Here is a 15,120-nt window from a genome sequence, read left to right as displayed (position 1 = left end):
GTTATCAAAACACGATCCCTTATTTCTTGTCTTTTTGCAAACGAAGTATTTCCCCAGCCTGCGATAGAGTACATGTTTCTGCCATAGGCGAAGAAAAGAAAGAGTCCTCCCGCTTCCGTTTTTGCCAGAGTGATGGATACCGTCTAAAGTTGCTCCAAGATCAAACATACAACAAGGGAATAAAAAAGACAAGTCAACGCATGTTCCCCTGTATAATCTCCGCCATAGTTCTCCTGCACACGAAAATATGAGCGGCAACCCGTTTCAACGCCATTCCCACCGTCTGTATTGATGCATGTACGCTTGTGTGTCGCAAATGCCGTAGCCGAAAGAAGAGGTGAATAAAAAAAAAATGTTTCCACGCCAAATGTGATCTGTAAATGTGGAGATAAATATCCCGTAGGGGAGGATAGATCGACGATTGTATACAAAGTGCTTTCATAGTTTCGGGTCTGCTGGACCGATCGGTCGGCGGCTCCGGACGACCACTGGTGGCTCCATGCACTTATCGGCGTGTTGTCGCCTGATTCTCACTCCTTAGTTTGTTGACGTTCTCCTCCGTCAACGAGTCTCCTGTCTGTAGTTCGTGATATGAATTCCTGCGATAGCTCGATGGTCCACCTGCCGCGTCGATGAGTTTTGTTTCTTGGAGTTTGTTGGACCACTCTGTCTCTCCTTCTTGACGCCGGACTTGGAGTGATAGCTCTGTCGAATCAAAAGGGGACTGCTCATTCTGATACCCATTAGTCGTTAACGGGCGAGGAGTGATAGGACTGCCGTTGAAATCGTCGAGTCCACGTGGCGTGTCGTCGTCGTCGTCGTCGTCAATTCCAACATTGGGGATATCGGCATTGTCACAATGCTCGCTCATCTCCGAACAGTCTGAAGCGGAGGGATCTGGTGCTGTTGGTACCCGACGGCGTGCGTGGCACCATCGTAAAAGCATCTTCTCCAGTATCACGCCCCGAACCGGCTTGGCCAAGTAATCATCCATGCCAGCTTTAGTACACTTTTCGCGATCACCTTGAATTGCTGATGCTGTCATGGCCACAATGGGCACATCTTGGACCAGGGGTTTATAAGGCATGTGATGCCTCAAAAGGTGAGTGCACTTGTAGCCATCAATGATGGGCATCTGTACATCCATAAGTATAATATCCGGCTTCTGATTGACGCCTTTTTGAACACCAGCGAGGTATTCCAGAGCTTCCTTGCCGTTCCAAGCGGCTGTCACCTGGAAACCAAGTCTACCGATCGTTTTGGTAGCAATCTTCTGATTGATAGGACTGCGGATGGTTAGCGAAACTGTAGCATGCGGATTTGTATATAACTCACTTGTCCTCGACCACCAACACATGGATCTTGGCTCTCTCCGATGGTAGAAGTTCTTGATCGGGACTCGAGGTTGAGGTTATGCCGAATCGAGCCCTGCGAGGTCCTGAAGTGTTTCCCTGCATACCTTCAGATACTGGAGGAGTACCAATAATCTGGTCGTATTCCGAACTGTTGCAAGACAGGCTTAGTTCGGATTGAAGCCGGTCAGGGATGGCACCTGCGTTGGCAAGACCAGCTTCTGCCGGACCATTTGGCTTGTTGAAAGGGACCCAAAAGGTCGCTCGAGTTCCAACACCAACCTTGGACTCCAACGTAATACGGCCATGCATGAGATCCAGGAGATTCTTGCAAATAGTCAAGCCCAATCCAGTACCGCCGAATCTCCGGGCAGTCGAGGCATCGCCTTGGCTGAAAGGCTGGAACAACTTTTTGCGAACATCATCCTGAATGCCAATACCTGAATCCTCCACACTGAATTTAACTTCAATCGTTTCTGATGTCTCCTTCTCGGCAACGACCGAGAATCTGACGTATCCCTGGTTCGTGAATTTTATGCTGTTTGTGAGGAGATTGGTGAGAATCTGCCGTACACGGCCAGGGTCTCCGATGACGACCAGATCGTTTTCAATTCCATCACCAACGTCCGACTGAAAGTCAAGATTCTTTCGCTCGACAGCGAACTGCAACATCCTTCCTACTTCCTTGACAATGTGCGACAAGGAGAACTGTACCTCCTCGATATCTAATCGTCCAGACTCTACTTTGGAAAAGTCTAGGATATCGTTGATAACGGTGAGAAGGGATGTCGCTGAGCTCTGGATGTTCTCGACATATTCTTGTTGTTCTTGGTCCAACTCCATCCCCATCAGTAACTCGGCCATTCCCAAGACTCCTGTGATAGGTGTACGAATTTCGTGGGACATGTTGGCAAGAAATTGACTCTTCAGCCTGTTTGCTTCCTTGGCGGCTGCTTCGTTTGCCATCGCCTTTCGCTTTTCTTTTGATTGCTTCTCCAGTGCCTTTTCGCGAATCTTCAACTCGGTCACATCCATTATAACACCAATAACTCCTTCCACGTACGTGTTGTGCCGGGGGTCACCTTCCTGAGCCCTTTTCCCAAGCATTGTGAGGAAACGAGTGCGGTACCAACGATCGTCTTCTTCCGGTTAGCAGGTTGTTTCAGGCTCTCAGTAAATACTCGGGTCTTACCAATGCCGTGTTCCTTAAGGTCTTCGGTAGCCTTGCCATCAAGTAGCAGCTCGATGGGTTCCAGAAACTCGGGGCGTTCCCCATCTGCCAGTTGTGCAGTCAAGCGGTTGAATACGGTGTACATGTCCTCGCCAATGAACCATCTTGTTCCGTCGTGGCTCTCCTCGTGGGTGTTGTTCCAGATCAATGCACCTTCCAACATTGTGACCCTTCGGTTCGGGTCGACGGTGAAAATTGTCACATGGGAGTGGGCAATAACGCTGAGAAGCTGCTGCCGGGTACGCTTCATAGCCATCTTTGTCTGAATGCTCTCATGGACATCGGTGCAAGTCCCTGTAGTAGATTGTAAGTTAAATACCAATCCTCAGTTAGTGGGGGGATACCTACCAAACCACTTCTCGACCTTTCCAGTTTCTTTGTTGCGCTGAGGCATTGCTCGACCAAGATACCAACGCCATTCACCCTCTTTGCTTTGGCAACGATATTCTGTCACATAACTGTCGCCTGTTTCAAGCGAGTGTTTCCACCTCTTTTCGGCCTCTGGCAAATCGTCCGGGTGGAAAGCGTTCACCCATGATTTCCCTAGGCTGTCCTCTGGGGCTAAACCAGTATAGGAGTAGAAACGCGTGTTCCAGAAGTCAACCAGGCCGTCCGGTGTGGCTGTCCAAACCAGCTGAGGCATCGTATCGCAGATTAACTTGAATCTTTCCTCATCTCGTTCCTTAATCTGCGTGATTTCCTCAGTCATGACAGTGACATCGCGCCCTGTGACAACACCTGCAAGGAACTCGCCCGTCGAATCATCACGAATTGCCTCGCCGAGTACATCATATACCCGCCTGCTTCTATTCTCATCATACATGCCGACTCGAAATCCGGTGAAAGGCATCTCAGTCTTCAGCAGCTTGCATATGGGTATTTCTTCAGTTCCGAGACGCTCTGAAAAGTCTTCGCTATAAATATGCCAGTATTGCATGAGCTCAAATCCATTTAGAGACGTGTCAAGTGGCGCATCTTTCTCAAAGAGTTTCCGGGCCGCAGTGTTTGGAAATGTGACACTGCCATCCTTCCACATCGCAAGAATAGGCATTTGAGTATTATTCAGAAGGGCGTCCTTCATCAGCAACATCTTTTGCAGAAGTGATGGTGTGCTTGAGTGAGTTGCCGCAGATGGTGGGCCCATTGGTGGGAAAGGGCTGGATGACATAGTGACAATTCCTGGACTATGAAACGAAGGCGAGTTGGAATCTCGGCTTGACGCAACTGAAGGTGGATTCGAGTGGGTGATGGACTTGCGCTCGGCAGCTTCAAGAATACTCGGTCTCGCGACAGCTCTTTTGTTGTTGTGAAGGGTTGACGGTGGGGATTCTGTGCTGGTAAACGTAAGTGTGAAGAAAATCTGATGGTCTTCGAGCTCCCATATCGTGATGATCATTTTGGCATAAATCTGGCAATCTGTTTCTTTGGGGTTGAAGAGATTATCGAGCCTTGGCTTTTTGACACCTTTGCGTGTGATCACGACCTCAACTACAGAATCCTGAGGTTTGCGGGAGGCTGGACTTGGGCGCCTGTCAGGGACGGGCATCGTGCTCGTGGTGGGTGTGGCATCGTCTCCAGACTGGGAAGGCCGCCGCGAATCTTTTGCTGCAGTTCGCACACCCATTTCTTCCACTTGAGAATCTAGGAATGCCTCCCATGTTGCCCATACAGGCTGGCCGTCTTGGAGAATATCAACACCGACCTGGGAAAGTGTCTGGCCCCGTAGGTTTTCGATAGTAGGGAGAGAATCGTCGTCTTCCGAATCTTCTGTGATAATTCCCAACATTCGACCCATGGCCTCGTTTGCCAAGACAACGGTTTTAAGGTTATTGAGAACCATGGTTGGTACAGGAAGGTATTGCATAGCTGAAAATGCGAGTTGACCAGGAGACATGCTTGGCATCGATAAGCGGAAAGGGCTCTGCGTAGGTGAGCGGGATGCATCACCAAAGTCTCTAAGGAAACGTCCTCCGGTGAACGGTCGTGGAGTAGCATCTTGGCTTTTAACATCGTTCACTAGATCGAAGGCAGCTCTCGGCTGCGCATGATTAAAGGCGGTTGGGACAGGAGCTTGAATATGGTTATGATGAGGTTCGGAGCGATTCAATGGGAAACTGGCATCGTGAACAGCTCCAGCGAGCCTAATAGCTCGGGTTTGGCTGCTGTCACGAGGTTGTGCAGGAGGGCTCATGTCGGTGCTGCGTTATAAGGCATGGAGAGTGAACGCCTTTCCGAGCGACTTGATTTGTGAACAAACCGTTAACAGGTCGCGACGGTTGTATGGTCAGAAGATGAGTATTGAAAGTTGCAAGTTGTGATTGCAATGGCTTTGGGCAAAAGAATGGCCAGGGCGCCGTCGGTCTCGGCCTCGTCAAGGCGAGGCAAATGGAGGTGGTCAGTGGAGTTGCTGTACTATGAATCGACAAGTGACCGTCGACTGGGAATTGGCATGGCGCAGAGGGGAAAAGTGCCGTAAAGGTCGGGCAATGCGCGGCCCAGGATCTAGCTTCTCTGGGTGCAGCGTCGACGGAGATGGGATTAGACTTTGAAGGGCGTGTCGAGACGGTTTGGTCGGCTTGCCAGGAACAAGAGAAGAGCTATGGTTGGGCAGATGGCGAAGGGCTGAAATCGTTGTTGGTGTTGTTGCTGCACCAGATCTCTGGGATATCAGTCCGACTCAGTTTCGAGAGATTGGACGAGTAAGAAAGACGTCTCGGACAAAGTGCAGATCGCAGAGTCTGAAGAGTGATGATCGCTCTCAGGGTGAGACGGGATGAAATCTCTTAGAGAGGTTGGATCAGATGCTAATGCAGCCACAGGTATCCGAGAGAGACAGAACAAAGGAAGGAAGAGGAGAGAGAAAGACAAGCTTTAGTTTTGTGCAACTGAATTTGAAAGGGATAGGCATTGATTTTCAGTCCTGTCAGAAAGTCGACACCCGAGGCAGGCAAGGACAAGCAACCTAGGACCCTGAATTGACACTGGACAATTTACTGGACGGCTACAGGTTCTGGGTCTTGGGTTCTGTTCTGGGGTGTCTGGGTCTTACAGGTGCGATGGATTGGCAAGAGGTACCTTCTACCTGCTGGTTTTGCTTATAGAATACCTGCAACTTGTATATGGACAGTACGGTCCAGCGGGAGGGATTTCGTAGGTTGGAGAGGTCTTGGAGAGACCGATGGACGCCCTCCTGGTCCCCCTTCCAGCGCCTTGCAGAAGGTCTGCAGTGGTGGTGCTGGGCTACTGGGTCAGGGCAGGGCAGGTGGGGAGTGGAGGTTCTTTCCACTTTAAAGTGCTGTTGAGTGGGGCGGTCGCAGCCGGCTCTTCACTATGTGAGGGCCGCGACCTTGTCCAGGGTCGGGATCGCCTCCACAGCCGGGCCCACCCTACCTTGTTCATGAAATGCCGATCTCAAGCACGATACGGCAAGTACGATACAGTATTCCCTACAGTAGGGAGGAACGACATGGCTCCAGTTGTAAGCCCTGATTCCTGCGGTGAACGGACACGAGAGAAGCTTCTTTGCGAACTTTAGGCAGTTCATCAACACAACGTGACACGAATTGCTGTTGCATTTTACTGGGCCTAACCATTCGAATTCCCCCGATCCTCCATCTAGGCAAGGCACTCGGCCATATGTACCTAGGTATCTACTACCTGGCTACTGTACGTACATGTAGTAGAGACCACATCTATGAGAGCCCAGAATCGCACGCTAAGTTAGCTCTGGCGCCCCAAAGCTCATCAGCATCAGCATGGGAGGCGGCCCCATTCTTACTCACCAAGTCTGTCGCCAGTAGAACATATCCTCGGGGTCCCGGAAAACTTGACTTTACTTGCCCAAGAGACGAAATAATTTAGTCACTTTACGATATCTTAGACCTGCTCTTGGGCTATCTATTTCCTGTGCCCCGAGCTTATGTATGTCTCATGTTTTCTACTACCCTGCAGCACGGGACAACACCAGCCTTAAGTGAAAATGAGCACAAGCCAAGGCCGGACAGAACACTTGCATGCTCAAAGCCGAAGGTGGTCGGACAATGCTCGAGGGTTGATACTCTGTATTCAAATTGGGCCAGTTACTCAAACGCTTGTGCCCAAATTCAATGCACATGCAGTACAAAATACCGATTTAGACACAAGAATAGGGCGGTCTGGCCTTGTCTAACTACTATCCTAGGCACCGTGGAGACAGGGCCATCCCATGGGAATGGATATTATCGATCCCCGCAACCAGGGCATATCAGTAAACGAAGGAATCCTGCACTTATCGGATTCTATTTACCCGTCTCATCCGTTCGACGACGTTGGAATCGTGAGAGTCGCCCAATTGCATGCGGCGCTCTCCTCATAGTTCTCTTCTCTTTCGCGCCCGTTATCAAATGGGATTTCAAACAGTAAACCCAAAATCCATCATGAGATTTATGAAATTGACCATTGCGGCATAGCGCATGACAAAAAACAATACCCTATTCCTCTCACCAGCAACCAGCTTTTACCTGCTCGCCCTATCAAAACATGAAGTGCCTGTCATCTGCTTGGAACTAAAAGGCACTATGGGGCCAGAAAGGCAACTTACAGACAGGGCAGCACCTTACCGATACCCAACTAAACCAGACTTTGAGATTGTTGTTTTGCACCATAATGGATGTTGGGCTTTCAATTTATTCTGGTATCACCGCCTCGCCAACGTGTCTCTGTCAATGCGTTGGATCGTGTGATGCTGGCAAGGATCCGCTGAGAAGCTTTGTTACAGTGCAGCATGTAGCACATACACTATTTGGCCTGATGTGGTTGCAGTTACACTCGCATCTCCATCTGGCCCTGTACCAAGCGTATTAAGTACCCACCCGTCGATGCACGACACAGGAGATCGTGGGAGCCGACGAATAAGGCGAGCAGGCTTCCAGGCACGCAGACACATTTGCGTTTTAACGTTGAAGAAAGCAAAACATATATGGGCTAGTCATAAGAGAAAATCGATCCATACAACATGGGGTTTCACACGTTGTGCTAAGTTAGCTCGTTTATTATCCTTTAATAGGTATCTGCATTCTGTCCAGCACCTTGCTGCAGTACGCATGCAGCAACAACTTAACCAACCAGCCCACTGTCACTGTAACTGTAACCGAAACTCTTACTGTGCCCATCCTATCACACTCTGAGGTGTGAAGCTGACAGCTCGGCGACTGCGCTGCGATGCGTGGCACAATGCACAAATTCTTCCGACGAATGCATTCTGAGCAGTTAGCTGCATACTTCTGTCTATTTGCGGTGATGTAGTGCAGTCTAGAATTGATTCCAGAGACATCTAGACCTATTCGCCAGGTTCAGTACAGAGTATGTATCAATTTGGCGAAAAGGTTCCTGTGCGGGCGGTTTCACTACTAACCCAGCTATCCATCAATGTAGAGACCACAAACCTTAGATCTACATACTACCACCAGCACTTACCTAGTTCCACTCGCCCCATAAGGCACATTTAGATTAGTCTTTAAATAGGGTCAATTTACCTCAAGTTTACGGCTGCGAGCTGTCTTGGCTCCTCGGTCCTCAGCAGCCGCTTTAAGCGTGAGCACTTTCATCTTCAGTTGTTTCAAACGACTCTTTTTTTCTCCAACCCACCGGGTTCTGCTAGGGTCCAATTCAGAAGCCCCATCCCATGGCGCCCAAGCCCGCCTTGCAGATCATCTCCAATTCTAATCGGCGCTTTTCCGGATCCTGCAAAAGTCTCCTTAACGTCATATTTCTTGAGAATCTCAGGACACGATCTTGGTTGATCCCTGCATTTTGGCCCTTGGCTTCGGAAAAAAGTCCACTTCGTGATTGGAAGTCAAGACGTGGTCGGAAGGTGAACCTCTACCATCAAGCATCGCATCAATGAAGTCATACTTGATCGACGAAAAATCAAGAAACAAGAATCAGGGGTCCAAGGCATTGATTCGCCCACAAAGTTTCCCATCCTCTCATTGACCAACAAACTATGGGATTCTCTTTAGCTAACTATCGTGAATTATCCTTCATTTTCCCGCAAGTTGAGCAAGTCCACCACTGCCTTTGCATTTCCGTCCCGCAGTAGCTACACTCCCATACTTGAGGTCCTGAAGACGCGGTTCCTTGTGCTGCACTCGGTGGTTTTGATTTCCGGGATGTCATAGCAGAGGGTCCTCGCCGATCTCGTGGCGGACTCTGTGTCAAGTCAACAACAGCAGGTTGTCTCTCAGAAACCGGCGATCTGGATCGGCGGTTATCGTTAACCGCTTGTGTCCCTGGCCTTGCGGACCGCTCCATCCCACAAGCGTCGCAGCAGAGGTAATTGCCAGGGTTGCGCAGAGTACAAGTGTCGCAAGTCCAATTCGAAGACTCTCTAGACCTCTCTGAACTACGGCTATGTCTCCCATTTGGAATTACTGATCCACCACCGTTCCCAGTAGGGTTTTCGGCTGTGGGCGGGATATAAGAGCTGCCGTATTTGACTGATTTGTCTTCTTGCACCAGTTCCCACAGGGCTTGGGCAATGGCTGCATCATTAGCCTCATCCTCTTCAGCCTGTGTTCGAAAACCATTCTTTGTAGCAAAATCAGAGATGTTCTGAATCTGGGCTTCGCTCAGGTTATCCGTGCCACAGCCCTTGAGGGTGCTGCTTCGCCGCTCAGCAGCATCAGCAATAACCCTTCGAATGTCTTCGCCTGGACGCGGGGCGGATCCCCCCAGACGCTTGCCCGACCCAGCGCCGGGACGAGATCGACGTTTTTCTGCAGCTTCTCTGGCCAGTCTACGAGCCTCGAGTGGTGGTATCCTCGACCCTCCGAGGCGTCGTCCCTCGGAGAGGAAGCCCTCGCCTGTGTAGCCCTTGAGAACGAGACCCTCATGTTCGTCTCGAAGCTGGTCCCAAAGAGCGTGGAACTTGGCATCGTGAGGACCATGAACAATGTGAGACAACTCATGGAGCATAGTATCTACAACATTTTCGATGGGCATAAACTGGTTGCGATCTCCAGCATGCCGCAAGCGAAGGCATATCTTGGCTCCTCGATTTACATTGAGACCTATCAATGGCGTTTAACATGATAGTCACCCAAAAGATTCGCCATAAAACCTACCAAGAAGATTGTGTTGCTCGGGATAGAATTCGGCCAACTGTCGAACTTTCCAGTTACGTGCTCGCATAATCGGCTTTACGATGGAAGCCACCTTTTTCAAGGTTTGCAATGCTTCGCTCGCCCTGGGAAACTTGGCCAAATGGCTATATGACAAAACAAGGGCATCGTGTTCGGACATGGTATTGTTAGTGTCTCTGCTGGTAAAACGTGGGGTGGTTCACGATAGTTTAGGTTGTTGTAGGCGTGCCAGGGTATGTAGGTTATGTCAAGGGTCTAGGTTGCGAAGATGACGTCGTCAACCAAAACCCCCGATGCGAGCTTCTTGTTGGATACTGTTAAAGAAACATAACCATTGGTTTTCTCACCAGTAATCTACTTCAAAGGCAGGTGCCTACCTGGGTTGGGCTTTGTTGCCCCTGAGGCAAATGCATGTAGGCAGTTGCTCAGTGCTAAATGCTGACGCAAGTAACCTGGAATCTTCGATACGCGAAATGACTTAGTAATCATTATTGCTACAGGGTAACATCGATGCACTGAATATTCATTACTTGTCAGTGACCGAGTCTTGGAATAACAGGCTGATTCGCTGATCTTAAAGCCAGTGATGCGTTGACAATAACAATTTGCAGCTAGTTTATGATTCACAATTGTACCAATGAAATATATTACAATACTGCAGTGTTGCAGTGCTACTCGGGCTTCCGAGCTATGGCTCTAAGCCGGACATAGGATATCATCTCCCCTCCGCCAGGGTTGCGACACACTTCTCTCAGTATACTCGAACATTCTTGAGCTGCCTCCTCTCTTTCTTTCTCATCAGCCACTGCATCCAGTAACTGACTTCCCATCAGCCTGACCCAACCTTCAACGCCACCCTTGTCAGCAGGTGTTGGTCGCCACTCGCGCTCTGCCCGCTCAACCTTGAAACCTGCCGCTTCAAGGGCACTCGTGATCCATGTTTCATCTGGGAAGAACCAGGGGTCGGCAGCCAGAGCCTTTTCCAAACCCACTCGGCGAGCTACAGAACTTAGAATCGCCGCCCGCATTTCAGAAACGTTGCCCAGGCCGCCCATCTCAAAGGCGAATGTGCCGCCGGGGGCCAGCGCAGCATATACTCCGTCAAAGAACTGGGCGCGAGCCTCTTCCGGACGTAGAATCCAGTGCATAGCTGCGTTGGAAAAGGCTTTGTTGAAAGTACCTTTCTGAAGCTCTGGCTTTGAGACGAGCTGAGTAGCATCCAAGACTACAGACAGAATCAACAGGTCAGTCATGAACAAAGACAGTGATATTGGGAACCTCACCATCAAAAGTCGAGTTCTTGTGATCTTTACACAATTCCTGAGCAGCCTCAATCATGGATGCTGAACTGTCAATACCGTGCATTGACCCTGCCCCCTGCGAAAGGATCTTGGCAAACTCGGCATTCAATATGCCATCTAAACAATCAACTCAACTGTGCCACAATCGTGGATTTGGACCGGGGGACATACCACCACATCCTATATCAAGAAGAACGTCATCCTTTTGTAAGTCTAACCAGGAGACGACTTTTGTTGCAAGTTTGGGTACAAAAGAAGCCGAGTGTTGGTACGCCTAGACTCTGTGTAAGTGTCGAGACATGTATCTGAAGAGCAAGGGCGACAAACGTCGGTAGACCATCTATCTTTCTGTTCGGCCATGACTGCGATTAAGTATTTAATGAGTGAGATTGACTTAATTTATTGGAAAACAATGACGGATTTGTCGCTTATTTATATCTGACATTGTGTCTCTGGAGATACCGTGAGGAGAAGCTTCAAGCTGGGTTCATCGCCGAGATCGGAGCTCACGGCAACGTCCTGCCATGGGCATGCACCAGTAACATGAATGAATGAGGACGAAATAACCAATTGGGCCAACTGATTATATAAAGAGCCAACAGAAACAGGTAATTGATTACCATTTTACGATACTTTTCATGTCCGATCATTCGCCGAGATAAATGTATGGATGGCTATACTACCAAACCATCAGGAAAGTGTAGCTTACGTGCGACTGTACGATATTTAGGTAAGTATAAATAGACAAGAAATCGAGAGCTGCCGCGGCTTTCGATTTGCGATGACGAGTCTTTACACCAATTGTGTTTCCCGTACATCAAGCTGTGATAGGTACCTTGTAATATTGAACTTTTCCAGCATCTGCTCTCACAAACTGATCTCGTTAGGTTACCTCAACCTCCTAAATTACTGCATTGCCAAGAACGCCAAATTGGTGAAAGCAGGATTTTGACTTGATAAAGAAAGCCTCAACACGGAAGCCAGCATGGAGGGTGCTCAGCTGGTAAGGATCTTAGTCAAGTGAGTATTGATATATATACATATTTGCCTGCAACAACAAACCAGGCTGCGGTTTGATATCGCTTATTGCGCCGTTTTATTTTAAAAATGCAGTGACCAAGACGCTATAGCATGTAGAGCCTGATCCCCATCGTGTTTATCTCGTCGTCTGTCTTAGCTTTAAAAGCTAGAGTACACCCCAAGTGAATCTTGGCCTTTCTCACTCTTACAATTCCGAACCCACGCATCAACAAAATGGCCGAGAGTGTACAGACTCACTCGGCTGGTCCTCCCAGGCCTGACTATGCTGCCCCTATGGTGACCACATTGGCAGCTATAGAAGAACGGGGTGTTGTTCACGGCAGACAAGACCGTGATCAATGCGGTTTCTTCATGTTTCCCTCTATGATATGTAGGACTCAGTCCGGCTCCTCACGCATTGCGCTCATATTAGAAACCTATGATAGGCTAATATACCTTGGCTTTTAGATTGGACAACATGGGACTGTGGTTCTTTGTCATCAACACAACAATACTGCAATACCTTTGACGACTATTTCGGATGCAGCGCTTCCATCTGGATAACATGTTATCCCTGGAGTCGCGGCTGCGATAACCGGGGTGTACGAGCTCTATGATGGTTCGTACAAGTACATACACTGAGTGCATCACGAGCTGACTGCGATCAGTACAAAACTAAATTACCCACATTGTCTTGTCGCTTTCAGACTGTTGGTACTCGGGAGATTACAGCTTTTGATTATGCGAACGTGGCAGCGCAAGTATCCATCTATGCATCAACAGACATCTCAACTTCCCAGTCGTATGAAGAAAATTCTTCGACGACAGCCGACCCAACTACCGAACCAAGCACATCTGTAGAGCAAGATCCAAGTACCAACGTAGACCCTACGACCACAGAATCAGCCCCTGCTAGTCAAGCCTCATCATCGGACGACAAAAACAGTCCCCCTATCGGACTTATCGTGGGAGGTGTCATAGGAGGTTTGACTCTTATTGCACTCATTGGTTTTGGGGCCTATGGTTTATTCGTCGCAAGAAGCACAATTCCGGCAGAGATGCCAGCGGCTACTCATCAGGAAACTATCATTCTCCATCCCAGTCCTTGCCAGGTTATGGTTATATCAACCATACATCTCCTGATCCCCAGTACAATCATCCACCCATGTGCTCAACACCCAGCGATATCTCTCAGAATTTTGGTAGCCAGCCCTATGTGGTAACTCCTCAAAGTTCAGAGCTCCCATCAACACCAGGTCGCCCAAAAACACCTGAGATGAGATGATGAGTGGATAGGATAGGGTCAGATTAATGTACCTAAGAACATGCGGTTTCCTAAAGAGATGATACATAAATTGATTGACAGACACAAGGGAAGAGAATAGCCAGATTGCTTTTGACTGGTCTAGTACTTGATAGTTTTACATACTTGACCCCACGATTCTTTGAATAGAAATCAAACAATGTAATTTCGTATGTACTGTTTATAGTTGCCGGGACTGGACAAGAACTAAGAGAACAGTGCCTGGAACTATGCCTATTCAAACATCACAATCCATTGTCCTGATTCCTGGCCTAGTTTCAATCCATTCACAATGCATTGTGACATTACTTCATATCTCTTGAGAGTTCGGCTTTGTCACAAACACAAGTCTTGTTCACTTTTACACTGTCACGACTGTTATTCATGTCTAGACTATATAAGCTGTTATCATCTCATATAACGTTTCTCTCTTCAAAGTCTCCAAGACACCTTAAACCATTTGCACCTGCACATCTTAAACACATCACCTAACCAAACAGTCTATTTTCACTTCTGAACCGCCGCCCAACATGTGTCAGAAGGTCGAAACCGTATGCTGCCATTGTGGCGAGATCCTCATTACCTACTTCATAGCCTGTAATGCTTGGCTCGTCGCCGCAAAACAAACCAGCGACGACAACGGACGACCCCTGGCACTGCCGCTGGCATCTCAATGCGAGCATCTTGAGAAGGAGGAACCCCGGCCTTCGCTGTTAGGATGCCCTAACAACGATACCTGCCCTTCTTGGTTCGGAAACCTGTTCCGGTGTTACAGTGGAGCTGCTAACCAGAGCCCGAAAGTCAAGCAGTTCTGCGATCAAGTTGCTCAAGAGAAGTACAACGAATGGAAGGAGAACTTTGCTCGTAAGCCCTTCGTCAAGAAACCAGTTCTGCCTCGACAGGAAGAGAATAGCTTCTGGAGCATGATATCACAGGACTTTCTCTTGGATATCCAATTTGCTGAAACTGACTCTACTGCTTCCGTTTCTTATGGAGGTGAGACTACCTTGAAGACTTACGAGGTTGTTATGCAGTCTGAGGATGAGGAGAATATTCTGATTTGAGATCGTCAAGGTCTAGGAAGAGAGCGCTATCAAAGATTCTGCTACCCCTGAAAGTTTAGGAATTGACGCAGAAGACCTGTTCTACGGCGATGTCATAAAAGCAGTTCTAGAGGGGGGTTCCTCTGGAAATGCTCTTATCTCATGACGTCTATGAACTGTGATGGAGAATTTATGGACTAAGATAGAAGCGCAGGATCGCTGATATCTTAGATATCATTGAAACAGGAAAGGTAAGAGTGCTGAAGTAGGTAAGAAAGGACAAGGGAAGGCTAGTAATGACAAAATGATACCTTTGAGTTTACCCTGATTTTCACAGAAATGTACTTCGTGACCCAATAGTTAAAAACTGATCAACTGTGACTGTCATATAACTTTATGGATCGTAAACGACCGACACTGTCATTGCAGATGTAGTGCGAGGTCCATGAGTACAACACGCTAGCTCAAGAGTCGTGATATTGCTACAGGAAGAAACGAATTACAAGGAATGGGCTTAACGGCATCTATCTATAAAATCGTCCATAGAGGAGGCATGAAATATCATCGCTGTAAACTTTTCTTGGCATAAAATCATGGACACACTTCTCGACCATTGAAAAACGCCACTTATTCAATGTAATATTGACGTCTTCAGATAACTCTTAGTAATAATACGGTATTGATTATGACACGACTGTCTATCAAGCAGAACGCCTTTCCAAATAACAGACCTAGTATACTCTACAACC

General features: G+C 48.4%; 6 protein-coding genes across 6 annotated transcripts; 3 read left to right on the top strand and 3 right to left on the bottom strand.

Annotated features, from left to right (window-relative positions):
• Positions 1 to 505: 505 nt before the first annotated feature.
• On the bottom strand, positions 506 to 4,774 carry FGSG_00737 (uncharacterized protein; the record flags this gene model as incomplete). The annotated part of the gene is made up of 4 exons (XM_011318144.1): positions 506 to 1,286; positions 1,336 to 2,491; positions 2,545 to 2,877; positions 2,932 to 4,774. The coding sequence occupies 4 exons, from the start codon at positions 4,772 to 4,774 to the stop codon at positions 506 to 508; spliced, it is 4,113 nt and encodes a 1,370-aa protein (XP_011316446.1).
• Positions 4,775 to 5,761: 987 nt separating this feature from the next.
• Positions 5,762 to 6,937, top strand: FGSG_11819 (uncharacterized protein; the record flags this gene model as incomplete). The annotated part of the gene is given in 6 exon segments (XM_011318143.1): positions 5,762 to 6,061; positions 6,230 to 6,249; positions 6,264 to 6,379; positions 6,464 to 6,504; positions 6,535 to 6,612; positions 6,764 to 6,937. The coding sequence occupies 6 exon segments, from the start codon at positions 5,762 to 5,764 to the stop codon at positions 6,935 to 6,937; spliced, it is 729 nt and encodes a 242-aa protein (XP_011316445.1).
• Positions 6,938 to 8,549: 1,612 nt separating this feature from the next.
• Positions 8,550 to 9,864, bottom strand: FGSG_00736 (uncharacterized protein; the record flags this gene model as incomplete). The annotated part of the gene is made up of 2 exons (XM_011318142.1): positions 8,550 to 9,632; positions 9,687 to 9,864. The coding sequence occupies 2 exons, from the start codon at positions 9,862 to 9,864 to the stop codon at positions 8,587 to 8,589; spliced, it is 1,224 nt and encodes a 407-aa protein (XP_011316444.1). The 3' UTR covers positions 8,550 to 8,586.
• Positions 9,865 to 10,375: 511 nt separating this feature from the next.
• FGSG_00735 (uncharacterized protein) lies at positions 10,376 to 11,377 on the bottom strand (the record flags this gene model as incomplete). The annotated part of the gene is made up of 4 exons (XM_011318141.1): positions 11,333 to 11,377; positions 11,177 to 11,279; positions 10,988 to 11,122; positions 10,376 to 10,929 (listed from the first exon to the last, which is right to left on the bottom strand). The coding sequence occupies exons 3-4, from the start codon at positions 11,067 to 11,069 to the stop codon at positions 10,376 to 10,378; spliced, it is 636 nt and encodes a 211-aa protein (XP_011316443.1). The 5' UTR covers positions 11,070 to 11,122; positions 11,177 to 11,279; positions 11,333 to 11,377.
• Positions 11,378 to 12,259: 882 nt separating this feature from the next.
• On the top strand, positions 12,260 to 13,248 carry FGSG_00734 (uncharacterized protein; the record flags this gene model as incomplete). Its single annotated transcript, XM_011318140.1, has 3 exons — positions 12,260 to 12,416; positions 12,494 to 12,627; positions 12,733 to 13,248. 3 exons carry the CDS (start codon positions 12,260 to 12,262, stop codon positions 13,246 to 13,248), a joined length of 807 nt encoding a protein of 268 aa, XP_011316442.1.
• A 610-nt stretch (positions 13,249 to 13,858) lies between these two features.
• Positions 13,859 to 14,392, top strand: FGSG_00733 (uncharacterized protein; the record flags this gene model as incomplete). Its single annotated transcript, XM_011318139.1, has 1 exon — positions 13,859 to 14,392. One exon carries the CDS (start codon positions 13,859 to 13,861, stop codon positions 14,390 to 14,392), a length of 534 nt encoding a protein of 177 aa, XP_011316441.1.
• Positions 14,393 to 15,120: the final 728 nt, after the last annotated feature.

The sequence above is a fragment of the Fusarium graminearum genome, chromosome 1 (genome assembly GCF_000240135.3).
Source record: "Fusarium graminearum PH-1 chromosome 1, whole genome shotgun sequence".
Classification (NCBI taxonomy): Eukaryota; Fungi; Ascomycota; class Sordariomycetes; order Hypocreales; family Nectriaceae; genus Fusarium; species Fusarium graminearum.
The sequence above is the reverse complement of the archived record's forward strand: the minus strand, read 5'-3'. Positions and strand labels throughout refer to the sequence as shown.